Raw genomic sequence first — 14,208 nt, 5'->3', positions numbered from 1 at the left:
CTAGGTTATTTTTAAGAAGAAACTTTTACACTGTTCTGCGGGTATTTGGTTAGCTTAGTTGAGTTTCGCTAGGTTTAGTTCATGGTACAGTAATAACTACCTTCTTTTTAAAGACTAGGTCCCTACTTATGAAAAAGGTTGAATTTAAAAAATGATATTTTGTCATTATCATAAACTAAAATGATTCTAACTAACCTAACCTATATGCAGCAGAGTGGCAGGGCTTTTATAGATATACTGATAATAACAACAGAAAAAACTATAACGTTGAATGAAATATTTGAATAGGCCTACATATTTAAATATCAAACAAACATTTCATGCGATAATATATCGTAAGTACTCTGTGAAACTGTTCACTGTGTTTTCCTGCTTACAGTAAGCATCACAAAATAACAGCCAATAGTGCCTTGGTAATCTGATTATTTTTGTATCATAGTCTGATCCGTTAAAACGAGTGTGAAATAACGATCATCATGTCTTCCTTTCAACACGCTCGCTACCGATTGCCACATATATGTGATGCTGAAAAGATCATTGTCACGGACCAGGGTACATTTTAATATTACACATCTAGAGCAGGTATCACTTGGTTCACAGTACTCACAGACCATGGACCAGTGATGCAGCAAAGTAAAAAAACTGCCAACTATCATATAACACCACTAATCATCATTTACATAGACCAAGTGAACTGCTTAGTCTCTTGTTTACATTCTGACTGTGGCTCAACATTCACACAAAGTAACAGCTGTTAAACTACCAGTGGCAATTCAAAGGGGGGGGGGGGCATAGAGGCTTTAGAAAGCCCCTCACCCCAATTGGACCCTGGAAGTATAAATTCAAACATAAATTTCGTTATAAAAACGTAACGGTGGTTATAGACCTTAAATTTGGCTTTAAAAATAGAAAATTGTCCGTGCGAGAAGCTCTTGGACTTCCTTCTGGTGAAGAACACCCTGCAAGCCCCCCATGATAAGGCCCTAGAACCGCCACTGTAAATTACAATGCAGATTTTAACCTTTATAAAGAAAGTTTGTCATTATACCAGACATGCTGACCCAAAGATCGAAGATATTTGAAAATGGACTCTGGATATAAATTCAACGTAGAGGGGTCAAAGCCCTAAAGGAAATTACCATTTGCAATTGCAGCTTGATTATTAGCTAAAATTACACCTAACAATTAATATAAAAATCTGACACTTACATTACCTATGTTTTAAAGTAAATTGGCTGGAAAAAGGATGTTACAGGGAAACCCCTTATTTAATTTATTTCCCAGATTCCTCCCAGATTTATTTCCTATTTGAATAACATTAATTTTAATGAGTTCTTAGGTTTGCTGCTACAGGGAAGGTATTGAGGTGTTTTTTAATTGAAATGTTGATAGCTTAGTATGATAGCGTTGATAGCTTAGTAGTACAAAAATGGCAAATTTGATTAAAATATAGGCTATCCATAAACAAGCAAACTAAAACAGTTTTATTTATTCCCCATAAGAATAACATGGGAATTTTAAATTTACAATTTATTTAATCATCTCTGTAACCGTTAGGCATACAAATACTCTTCAATATACAAAATTATTTCCTTTTTTAATTTCCACAAAACGGTTTGGAAAGAAGTTGTTAAATTTTGTGTTTTTAGGGTCGAAAATGGGAAAAACCAATTGTTACTCCATAAAACCCCCCATAAACCCCCATTCTCATAGTCCGATCATGCTTGTTTGCGAACTTGTTCGAATAAGCGTAGGTTTACACGTTTGTACCAAATTTCAGTAACATCGGATAATTTTTGCTTGAGCATATATAAGCATATAAGGGTTGGCATATAAGTATAAAATGCTTGTTGCAGTAATACTCAAGCTTTGCGTTTGCAATTGGGAAGGACACAGTTTGGTAAAATTTTATTTTTTAAGAGGTTGGCGGCCTCTTTTAACCTTGCATTTGCCCGTCCACATAGACTACAGATCTGTGCGTGGAACGTATCCAGCAAAGCAAGGGGTCTGCCCGAAGTCCGCAACGCTACCGACTGAGCCACCGACTCACCAAATTTTGTTCTTTAAATTTACGGCATGCTTTAGTATAACACATATACCATAGCCATAATGTTCTACCACTGCACCTAAACCTTAGAAAAAATAAACTATCAAACATTTGCACAATCACAAATCATTCAATAAATTAAAAACATAAAACATAACTGTAAACAATCCTACTTTGACAGTTCCCATTGCATATAAGTTTTTGTTTCTGCCTTGCAGTGGTTACCATAGGTTGCCAAGTAGTTACGTAGCGCGTAACGGCGCGTAACTACATGGGGCAGCTCCCAGCGGTGTGCTGTGCGCCATAGCCTATGGTAAACGCAGCACAGCTGACAGTCTATATTTAATTCTTTTTGTCTATGATATCATAGAACCAACTTAAATTGTTGAAACAGCTGACTAAATTCTTCAATTCCTTTTAAATATGAGTACTTATAAGGTTAACATGGGGAACGACAGAGCCACTGGGCCGGAGCCCGATAGGATTTTTCAGATAAGATTAGGCCAATATGTTAATCGGGAATGTGAGCTATCATCATGCCAAATTTCAGCCCAATCTATCCAGTAGTTAAAGCGTGATGGAACTTAAAACAAACAAACAAACACACAAAGTTTCACATTTATAATATTAGTATGATATGCAGGGCGAAAAAAAGTCTAGAAACGGCTTAATATCTGTTTAACCAAATCCGTTATAAAATTCAAACCTTTCACATAAACTTACATGCATGAAAAATACTTTTTGCAAGCATTACCATTTTTTTACCTTCACCAGGGGATGGCCCATGAGGAGTAGGTGTTACCACTACATTATACATTACATTATATTTACCATTTGTTCTGTACTATTAATTTCCCTTTTTACTTTGTATTAATATCATATGTTCAGCTGTTTTATGTTTTTTATATTTTGTAAAAAAAATATCAATTACATTCTGTTGTTCATCCAAACAAGACCTATCTCTCTCTTCTCTTTCTTTTATAATATACTGTTTTATTATTCAAATTACCAACAATCTGTGTTCTGCCAATAATAATATATTTAACTATGATGTCCTCCTCCGGTTTGGAAGTGGTGGAGGACAAAACGAATGATATTAGTGATGGCGGGGGCAGCGGTGTTAACAGTAGGCACATAATCTTTAATGTAAGCATAGGTTGATATGCACATCATTTTAAAGGTCTGGTCAAGTGGAGTTCATTGCCGGAAACCGCGTCAAAAAAGGTCCATCCGTTTTAAAATGGTGGTAGTCCAATGTTCTTGCGGAAAATACCTGCACAGGCCTTAGTATTGGTAAATACTCGTATTAAACATTAGCTTGAGAGCTGAAATTGTATTTTAAAGTCAGCTAGCTCATAGACTAAGTTTATTCAATCTTCAAAACAAATTTAACCGGGTTTCAGATTTCCCGGCTAATGTTGACTATGAGTATTTACCAACTCTAAGCCTGTGCAGGTATATTCTGCAAGAACTTTGGACTGCCGCCATTTTGTAACGGATTAACCTTTTTTGACACGGTTTCGGGCAATGAACTCCACTTGACCAGACCTTTAAAAAGATGTGAATATCAACCTATGCTTAAATTAAAGATTATGTACCTACTCCTCATGGCCCGTCCCCTGGTGAAGGTAAAAAAATGGTAATGCTTGCAAAAAATAGTTTTCATACATATAAGTTGGTGTGAAAGATTTGAATTTTTTAACAAATTTAGTTAAAAAGATATCAAGCCGTTTCCAGACTTTTTTGTCACCCTGTATATATATATGAGTTTAAACGGAGTGTGTTTTGGCCTCTGGGGCCATAAAGGAAAAAGTAAATCGGTCCCGGGTCTAGGTCTCACCATGAGACCTATGGTAATAGCTTATTCCCTGTATGGGAAATTTGCTAAAATAAAAATTCCCACGGTATTTTTTATTTTATACTAAGCTATTAAGTATTTTACTAAAAATTACACTTTATTACTCTCCATGTATCAGAAAACCTAAGTACTCGTCAAACCTTATGTTACCTATTTAAATAGGTTAAGTGAAATTCAAATAAGGCAAATTGAATTTCGCTTAGTCTGCAGGTTTGCTGAGTTGGAGGTATTTTTTAGACCCAATTCATGATGTACTGAATGTTTAAGATAAAAGTTTCCCATATTTTAAAACAAAACAATACTTCCATCGATGTAAAACTTTGAAATTGGGGACCCTCTTTAAGATTTTCCATAAAAGTTAAATTCCATAAAAACAAGCAACCAATTAAAATTTACACTACATTGCATTAAAATCCAAGTTCAATAGCACTTAGAATGTAAAAAAGGGTCACACTTTAAGATTGGTTTTAACTAACTTACAGCATAGCAGAGTCCATGATTACAAGTGCTGTATTGTGTACTGAATTCTTTGAGTATAGGTAACTGATTTGTATGTCAAGTAACAGTCTAATGAACACCAACAAGCTTTAAGATTTCTGCAGGAATGCCATCAGCTAAACATGTTGTACAAGATCAACATGTTTCACTAGATCAAATATAATCATCATGAAATTGCAAATATTAACATTTTGGGCCATAGGGCCCAGGTTATTTTTAAGATGAATCTTTTACACTTAGCTTAGTTGAGTTTCGCTAGGTTTAGTTCATGGTAATAACTATAAAAATAGTTATAAAAAAAACTAAGAAGTATTGATTGTGTGGCAGTGGTTTAGGGTTGAATATAGCCGTCTGTATAATTGTTGTTACTTTTTTACAATGTAAAGTAAGATTGTAGTCACCAGGTGCTCTTCCATTTCTCAGGGATCAGACAACGAAGGATAGTTCCTCTTCCCGAAAAGCTGGTAACGCGCCCTAATCTCCAAATTCCCTTGCTGGTCACGGTGGGTGCTTTGGAAATAACACTTCAATGACAGTAGCCACGGCGACAGGTTCCATGATCCCTATGACCGTAGGGGGTGATCAAGTCACTAGCTTTTGGGTTACAATCTTGTAGCCTATCACCCAAGGATTATTCTGGATGTCCTGATACAGTTGCTTCCAGCACCTGATGTTACTCCAGTTGATATCACCATGGTCATCTCGCATGGGGGCCTTGTGCTCTGCCGATCTAGCATTACCTTCAGGCCGGTTTCTGGCATGCTGCGCTGCTCGTCAGAGCCCTAGGCACATTCTCTGGGGTCCTGCAATCTTGGGTTTCCACCAGTAAACTGGCTTCTTTCTGCGGTGGGCGAAAGTCCTAAGCATGGAACAGTCAAATGCCGAAGATGGTGGGACGCATCTTCAATGTGGCTTGAAATTCGGCACTTCTAATGTCCCCAAAAGTTTGATTTTTGATGTAACCCTGAAAAGTGGCCTGGCAAAGACGAGGTCCCAACATTGAGACGGATGAGCTGAATTGGCATATGGATACCCAACTCAGGAAAGCTCGAGAAGTTCCCTGAAGACGATTGCCTGATAAGTCCCTTGCAGAGTAGTCCTTGGAGACTCACCAGTCCGTGACTGTTGGGCTAGGGCTTCAGATGCCAGAGAGATGTTAGGGATCATCTTTCCTTGCCAGGGGTGACAGATGATGAAAATGTCACCTGTATTAAGGATATATGAAGGTAGCCTGGCTGCCATCTCTACAACATACTGACCCTCTGTGTTTGTTTGGGGTAAACCCCATTCCACCGCCCTAGCATTGAAATCCCTTCAAACAGTCACCTCACCAACACCATCGATTTTTAAGATCTCGTCCTCCAGAGAGATGACCATCTGACAGTACTCTGCAATGTGCTGGTTGGGTGTGAAGTAGCAGGAGAAAAAAATACTTGATACTAAATATTTACTCCTGCATAATAATTTTGAATTTAAAACTATCTTACGATATGGTAAAGTAAAGTAGTAGGGCTACAGTAGTAACGAATGCGTAAATACAGTGTTAACGTCACAAGTAGAAAATTTAAGGTACGACCCTTGGCGAGGGCTTTAAAAACTTCTACGAGTGTCGTTAACACTATTTACGCGAGTTGCGTACACCACTTTACCTACGACAGTGTTATAATTACTTAAAATCACTACTCATAACTTCTAAGAAGAGAGGTTATGTTTTCGTTTATAGTATCATTGCCACTGAAAATTATGGAACGAAACATTGTACCAAACACTGATTGTTAAGCACCACTCGACAATTAAATTAGCCGATTAGTTCGAATCATTACAATTTTAATTCCTCTATCTCAATAGTTGAACCCATGGTGGAAGGAAAATACAAAGGTGTGCTATTCCCGTAATTTGCTGTTGAAGTCACAGTCACCAAGATTGCAAACACCATTTCACCATTTAGAACAAAAATATATAAACAATAACAATCAAATCAAAAACAAATATATATATATTTAAATATGGCAATACTGTACAATCAGGTGATTTTTCGTTTGCAATCTGGGTGACGTCAGAATATGACGGGAATAGCACACCTATGTATTTTCCTTCCACCATGACTTGAACCTCATTGGTCCGTTACCTGTGTTATGATAAAACTATGATGTTATGAGAAACTTTTAAATTCTAACAACTGAACTGAAACGGCTATTTTAATAAACGGTCGTAGGTAAATGTATTAAAATGTGAATCCAAATATATAAAGTTTTAAAACTGTTTCGAGTAAACATTTGTTTGATCATTCACACAACAAATTCAGCAGTATCTGATGGTTCAAAAATAGTGTTTCCTCCCATGCAACACCTAAAAGGTTTAAATTCTTGTATTTTGAAATGTTTATAATTCTTATGGGTCATGTAAGGGATGTCCTTACCCTCAATGTATAATGGTTCTCACTGTTATAATTTATTTCTGAATGTTGTAGAGCAATGAAACATCACAAAGTAATTGTTGGAGTCTCTATAGATTGACAAACCTAATATTATTTAGCATTTTCGAGCAATATTGCTGCTTTTAAATACATCGGAATACATTCAGTGATTATACATAGTTCCTTAGTGTGAATTTTCTCAAACCTGCCTAATGACCTTGGACCAAGGTCCCTTTCATATACCAACTCCCTGATTCCTGGTCCTGCTTTAATGACGCAAGTCCAAAGTACAGTAAAGAAAATGTTTTGGTGAAAAGGTATTATGGATTTGGTGTTAGTGCCTTAATGAAGTTCAAACTGCTTGAGCAGCTGATCAACTGATATGAATGTGGATAGGCCTACTGTTAAATAACATTTTTTTATGTATGAAATGGTCTTCGTTCATTCTCATACGTGACTTCGGAGCGTACTCCTAGTATATATATATAGACATACATATATACGTCCGTGAACGCGATAACTTGAGTAATTTTTGTCCGATTTTGATGAAATTTGGTTTAAAGGTGTAAAGCGGGATAAACTTGAATGAGTTCGCGAACCAGCATGATCGGACCATGGGAACGAGCTTTACGGGGGGTTTTATGGGGTAAAAATTGGTTTTTCTCACTTTTGACCATCAAAACACAAAATTTCCCAATTTCTCTTTAGACATTTTTAAAGAGCTTAAAAAAACAATTAATTTAGTATATAAAAGTATTTTTGTTCGGTTAATAGTAACGGAGAAAATTAAAAAAATTGTAAATTTAAAATTCCCATGTTATTCTAATGGAGAATATTGTCAAATGTTGTAGTTTGCTTGCTAATGGATATATTTTGTATTTTGATCAAATTTATTTATTTTGTACTAAGCTATCAATATTTTACAAAAAAACACACTTTATTAGTTTCCTTGTAGCAGCAAACCTAGGTACTCGTTAAACCTAATGTTATTAAAATATATTTACCTATTTGAAAATCAATTTAAGACAAATGGAAATTCGCTTAGTCGGCAGGTTTGCTGCGGCGGGGGTATTTATTTATTTATGTTACGGGTTACGGTAAATTTTATCTGAATGGAATATCTATTTTAAGACCTCAAAATAAATAGAATTGACTAAGCTTTATTTAAATTGAATGATGAATAGAACTTAAAAGATCGGCAGGATTTTATTTATTAAGTAGGGGCCTAGGCCTACATATAATTTGTACTTTGGGTACAAAGTTTAAGTTAAAAATCTGTTTTGGGCTTTTGAAAGTAAGTACATTAAGATAAGTTTACATTATAAATAAAATAACTACCTACACCTATAGGAAATTAATCTTTAAGCTACCCACAGTACTAGCGACGTTGGCCGAGCTTATGTTTTTTTTTTGCGATTTTCATGATAGGCCTACTGTAACTTAGCTTATAAGTAAATCTCAAAGATGAAATTTATACATCAGTATAACAACCATAAGAGGGGTTTTTGGTAAAAATTTCAGATTTTTAAACTTTGTCCCAACAAAGATATCAAGACTCAAAATTTCAATTTTTCGAAACATTTCAATTTTTGAAAAATGATAACTTTTAAAGGAATTAAGTCTTAGGGTTGATATTTGAAATATAAACAGTTCTACTGAGTTGCTACACACAAAAAAAAAATCAAGTCTGAGATTTTATTTGTTCCAACGGTAATACGCCTTCAAAAGTTGAAATTTTTCTGTTTTCTTATGAAATGTTGAGATGGGTTGAAAACTGTTTTTGATAGGTACACATTTCAATAAATATGTACTCAACACAATATTTAGACTGTTTCTTTCAGATTAAAATACATTTTGTTTCATCACTCTAGTGTTCATGGTTACTGAGTTATGCAAGTTAACGCAAACCCTTACATGAGCAAAAATTTGCGTGTTCCGCAAAACAAAAATGGCCGCCGTAGAAGTAACAAAAGAGATAAAAAAAATTTAAATCACTTTTGAACCCAGAATTGATATAGGTATCTAGGATAAAAATATTATTTATTTAAAAAATGGTCAAGCAACCAATTATTTTATTTCTGGATCACTTGATATGGATAGACCCCTATGTAAATATTTTAGGGAAGGCTAGGATTGAGCTATGATTTTGGCCCAAGAGGTTACAAAGGGAGCCTTGGCCTGTTACATCATTCTAGAATATACGTAATTAAGTGAGATTATATAGACTATTTACAAGCAAATATAATCGAAAAATCATTAAAAGCTATGTAGAAATGTGTGATTTTCACTTGAAAAGCAACAATTTCCGGGGGGGGGGGGGGGGGCACAGACCCCCCCCTTTTGATGGGAGATATTTCAAACAGTAGTAAACACAGCTCATTGGTAGAAAACTTTGGCAACTTTCGTTGATTGCAGTACAACAGCGTGCATAGAGTAAGCGTCTGCAGGCAGGTATTGGAGGAAAGCTTTTAATCTGCCGATTACAACGATAATTGTTACAATGCAGTTTGTATCATATTGAGGGGCCCTAGAGCGTGTTAAAAAATGATTGTTAACTGTCACAACTGGGATAGTAAACTGGGGGAGGCTTAAAGAACTTTAAGTTAATAGGTCTGTGTTTCCGAAAGACACCTTAGATAAAATGGGCTCAATGATGATGGCTGACAGAGTTTACATCTGATATTTAAATAGGACTAAGTCTACTTATTAAAAAGTTGCATATGTTAAGTTGCTAAATGTGGAATTGCATTGAGTTTTTATATTTTTTAATTGTCCACACATTACAAAATTTAAATTAAATAGGCCTACATTGAGATGCAAGCGATTGTTGAACATATCTGATTAGTGTGTTGGTTACAAACCATTATGCTTGACGTTTTGGTGAAAAACTGAGTCCTTAGTTTCATTTTACCAACCAGTACTACCTCAAGTATGCTGGATACACATTTTACTAGGCCTATAGGTACCGGTAAATATACATCTTACTATTGATAATGCCCAAAGTCAATAGGTCTTAGATAATGGAATGTAGAGAGAAGCTCTTCTGCCTTAAAATTCTCGAAAAAGGCAAGCTTATATGAGTGACTTAACTTAGTTTCAACACTTCAAACACATTGGTGAACACAATAATACAGATCCTGTTCCCTTTTATTCTCCCAGGGTTTTTCTTTATTTAATCCATGGGTTTTCATGTAAGATGGTTTATTGATTACTAGTAGGCCTATTTTCAAATAAAAATTTTAACTTGCTCATAATTTGTCTAGTGGTGAGAAAATGGTTCTGACCAACTCCAAGACTAACTTTGAGCTACCACCTGTCGGAGTAAAAGAGTTTGAGCCAAATCACTCATGGCTCGAACAGAAGCAGATTCAAAGTGCTCTCGACAGTCGTAAAACTCTCTTGGAGGCAGAGAGAATTGAAAAAGAGTGAGTAGCAGTTTAGTTATATCATTATGTTAAATAAAGATTTTTTCTAATTTTTGTGCAAAACTGTTGTAAATCAAACCCAATTTGTACAACTGAGAAAACCTCAATTTGCCAGAGAAACTATGAATAAATATTGAGAATCTACCAAAATCAGGGCTGGATTTACCAATAAGTCTCTGACAGGCACAGTATTCCCGAATATGAGTTTGCTCTCAGTGATAAAAAGCACTAAACCTTTTACTTTATCCTCCTATATGTATAGTATATGGAAAAAGTATTGTTTTCATCAAAATTACCGAGTTTAAGTTTTTAGTGAATATATATCTGTTTAGGCCCCCCTGAACCAAAAAAAATTGGTTTTTCGAACTGATGTCTGTGTGTGTGAATGTGTAGGTACAGCTACAGACCACACCTATAGTCTAATTTTGAAGAAATTTGGCATGTAGGCCTAGGTACTAATACATGGTATCTCCAGTAGTTTATTTTTTTAATTTTTTGGAAATTTTGATTTTAATTATGATTTTCTCATAAAAACCAAAAAGTTTAATAATGGAAAAATTGGATTTTATCGAAAATGATTTTGATGAAAATTTAGTATGTCATAGTCCTTTAAATTCTGAACAAAGTGGTACAAATCCCATTTCCGTAAAAATTATGGTTCCTAAGTTATTGTAACTTAAATGTTATTTTCCCATAAAAACCCCTTAAATAAAAAATCTGATAAAAAAAGCCGGTTTTGATTAAAATTAATGTGTTATAGTCCTTATAATTCCAAACAAAATAGTGCAACCCCCCATTGCTGTAACAATTACGGTTCAAAGGTTATGGCAACTTTTGTGATTTTTTTTGCCTCTAAAATATCATAGTTACTCCCATTGCTTACACACGAAAAGGTTGTTGACAAGCTTATGGGAGAAAGTATGTGTGAGATTTAGTTTATTTTACTAACAAGGCATGTGTAGACCTAAACTCTTATAGAAACCTAGCTGCTGCTATGTTCAAATACCTATTTATTCATGTATAGTTGTTGGTAATAAGTCATTTCAGTAGAAGAGAAAGCTCGTCTTTTTCACATGACAACATAGTTTACACTAAAAATATGTAAAGGAAATACCCATCTTTATGCACCAGCTGTGGCAACGTTTCAACACAGAGATAAGCTTCTTGTAAGTCTAGAATGGGCTTTTAAAGTACCGGTAACTTAATAATTTTATTTTGGTGTTTCTTAGACAGTTTGTAGACACATAAAAATAAAATATTTCATTATAAGTTGTCCCTACTTTGGCATGATTTAAATGTTGGCATGATTGAAAAAGAAATAATTACTTAGCTCTTGTTTGTTACTGGTTTAGTATTTTTTAACCCTTGTTACTACTATTTTGAACAAATCAAATATCTATATAATTAATACGCTACATGAAACTTTGTCGGTTGAACTCCTCCGCCATTTCTTAACCGATTTTATCCATTGACGTCTCATTGGAAAGAGCGTGTGGCGTAGATTTGCAAACTGGCATTACATTTTTGAAAACGCCCCTTGGGCTCTGCCCCAGTGGCTTTGAAAGTTCCCGTGTTATCCTTATGGAGAACATAATTGTTTACATTTTGATCAGCTGTATAATTTAATTGCTGTTATTTATTTTTCAATTCAATGAAACGCATTGAGTACATTTATTTACTATTTGAGTTTGTGTAAACATAACCCCCAAGACGGATCGTGTTAGTATGGTTGTATCTTAAATCTATGTATTTATCGTTGTTTTGTGTCGCTATGACGGATCGTGTTAGCATGATTGTAACTTAAATTTGTGCGTTTATTGTTGTTTTGTGTAGCTATAATTTGTTTATTTGTTGTTTTTCTTTTAAATGCCCCCGACGCGACGACAACGAAACATAGACAGGAGGCGTAACCGTGATAACGACCGCAGCTACAGAACAGTGGGAGTCAGCACCTGACCCTGGACAATCTCAACTATTAAGTTACAAATGCGCCCTAACACTACCCCAAAACGACTTTTCGTTCTCAATTGGCCCTCAATGACCTGTGTTGCCTGTACAGCGAGGCATTTTGAGAAGGATAAAACCGGCTGGAATGCTTTAGGTTTATCAATAACGAAGATAAACATGGTCTGAGTTACACTCCGGTAATCTTTGAGTTGACTCTTTTAAACTCATTGTAAATATGACTGTTATTCGTTTTGAAATAACTCCTGTAATACTTTCCAATTGCTCGAATTCGAGCAACATGTACACTAGTTATGATTAATTCATTCCAGGAGTAATTTGATTTTAGCTGACTCTAAAGACATTAGTACAGGGCCATTTGGCTGTAACTGGCCTTGTATTTTGGCAAACCCTTGTAGTGATTAATTGATATAAATGTTATAATTCATTCGTTCCAGGAGTAATTTGATGTCAGCTGACTGGAGACCTGATAAGCACAAAGCCGCAGTCAGTCGTAAAAGCAAACACTGGGAGACATTTGGCCATCATGCGGAAGATGCAGACTGGTTATTTCCAGAAGAGGTCCTTTTCCTGTTGGAAATGGTTTGTAAAACGTATTAGGCCTACAAACTTTTTTTAACTTTGTCGTTCAAGAAACTTTCCCTGTATACTTAGAAAAAGATCTGTTACTAATTATGTTGAAGTGTCGCTGCGAAGTACCAGATCTTTATTTAAGTGAACTGGGATTGTAAGATTGTTTTAACACGTTGTATGCAGCCATTCCCAATCGGGTATGGTGCTTGGTGCCCGTCGGGTGCGTCCATACCCGATCGGGAACGCTCGAAAATGCCTTTTGTATATCTTTGTTTCTCTGTCAGCGTTGCTTGTACATTTTAGTACTGCATTGTATGTGACTTGCTTTTTGTTGTAGTGTAGGTTGGTAGTAAATTTCCCCGTAAAATCCCTGTCTGGCAAGATTAGAAATCAACTTATTGTCCCGTCTTTCTCCATCAAATTGGCAATACAATGGGACCGGTTACAATTCAAGCAGTGCTGCTATCTGTGGGTATTTTAGCAAACTACGTTGACTCTCGTCGTAACGCAGTACATCACCGCACGTTATTTGCTATTCTTCAGAACAAAATTTTAAAGCCAATCGTCCGGCAATCTGGTTCGTTCGATGCAGCGCTGCACCTGGGCTTCGCTTGCCATTGAAGGGCGGCAGCGAACGTGTTAAGGTAGAACTAGAACTAATGGGTAGGAGCATTTAGTTAACAGTCTATGTAAGGGTGGTCTACCATTGGGTCTGATCAATACTCCATGGCACTTCCCTGCCTCAAAACATCCGTACAAATGGAGGGTTTAGATCCTGTCTCGGTTGTTGGTTGTGGTGTTCAACTCACAACCTCACTCCTTTGTGGCAGAGCTAATGGGAGAGGCCAACCTAAAATAAACATTGGCTCTAGCGGATATTGATGGGACAGATGAAGTCATTGTAAATTTCATCTTTGAATCTGATTGGGCATTTAGATTTTTGTTTTTATAAAATGGACACAATGTCCATGTGTGTCTTGTGATAAACCTACTTGTGAGTTTATAATCAATGATGTTAAAAAAGGGGTTGAGTTAACATTGTTTAAAAGTTGGCTTCACAAATAAAAATATTTTTATGGATGACCAGATTAAATACAAGTACTGAGTTTCACCTTTAAAAAGTGAAAATGTTCTCTAGATACATATTTTATTTATTTATCCTGTGGTGTTTTGTTTGGAAATACATTTTTTGAAAAAAATATGTAAAATGTTGTGGAAATATTTACGTTTGTTTTGTTAAAATAAATTAATCAATTTTACTATTTTTATTTACCGATTGGTTTAGTTTCAGTAAAAAATACTCAAACCTTACTAGAACTAGTATATTAGTCCACATATACTTCTCCATCATACTAGAAAATAGTTTAAGGCCTCCAGTTTCACCATATATTTTTCCATGACACAATTTTTATTTTACATAAAATAC

General features: G+C 35.4%; 1 protein-coding gene across 2 annotated transcripts in view; it reads left to right on the top strand.

Annotated features, from left to right (window-relative positions):
* Positions 1-14,208, top strand: part of LOC128999904 (uncharacterized) — a 37,842-nt gene that overhangs the window by 5,998 nt on the left and 17,636 nt on the right. For both annotated transcript variants that reach the window (XM_054426674.1, XM_054426673.1), the window contains exons 2-3: positions 10,083-10,244; positions 12,647-12,791. In XM_054426674.1, the coding sequence (XP_054282649.1) occupies positions 10,083-10,244; positions 12,647-12,791 (307 nt within the window). The remainder of the gene's footprint in view (positions 1-10,082; positions 10,245-12,646; positions 12,792-14,208) is intronic.

Source organism: Macrosteles quadrilineatus, unplaced genomic scaffold, assembly GCF_028750875.1.
Source record: "Macrosteles quadrilineatus isolate MER2022 unplaced genomic scaffold, UCM_ALF_1.0 Scaffold_8__2_contigs__length_117827958, whole genome shotgun sequence".
In the NCBI taxonomy this organism is placed as follows: domain Eukaryota; kingdom Metazoa; phylum Arthropoda; class Insecta; order Hemiptera; family Cicadellidae; genus Macrosteles; species Macrosteles quadrilineatus.
Note: the sequence above shows the minus strand (reverse complement) of the source record. Positions and strands in the feature narration are given on the sequence as shown.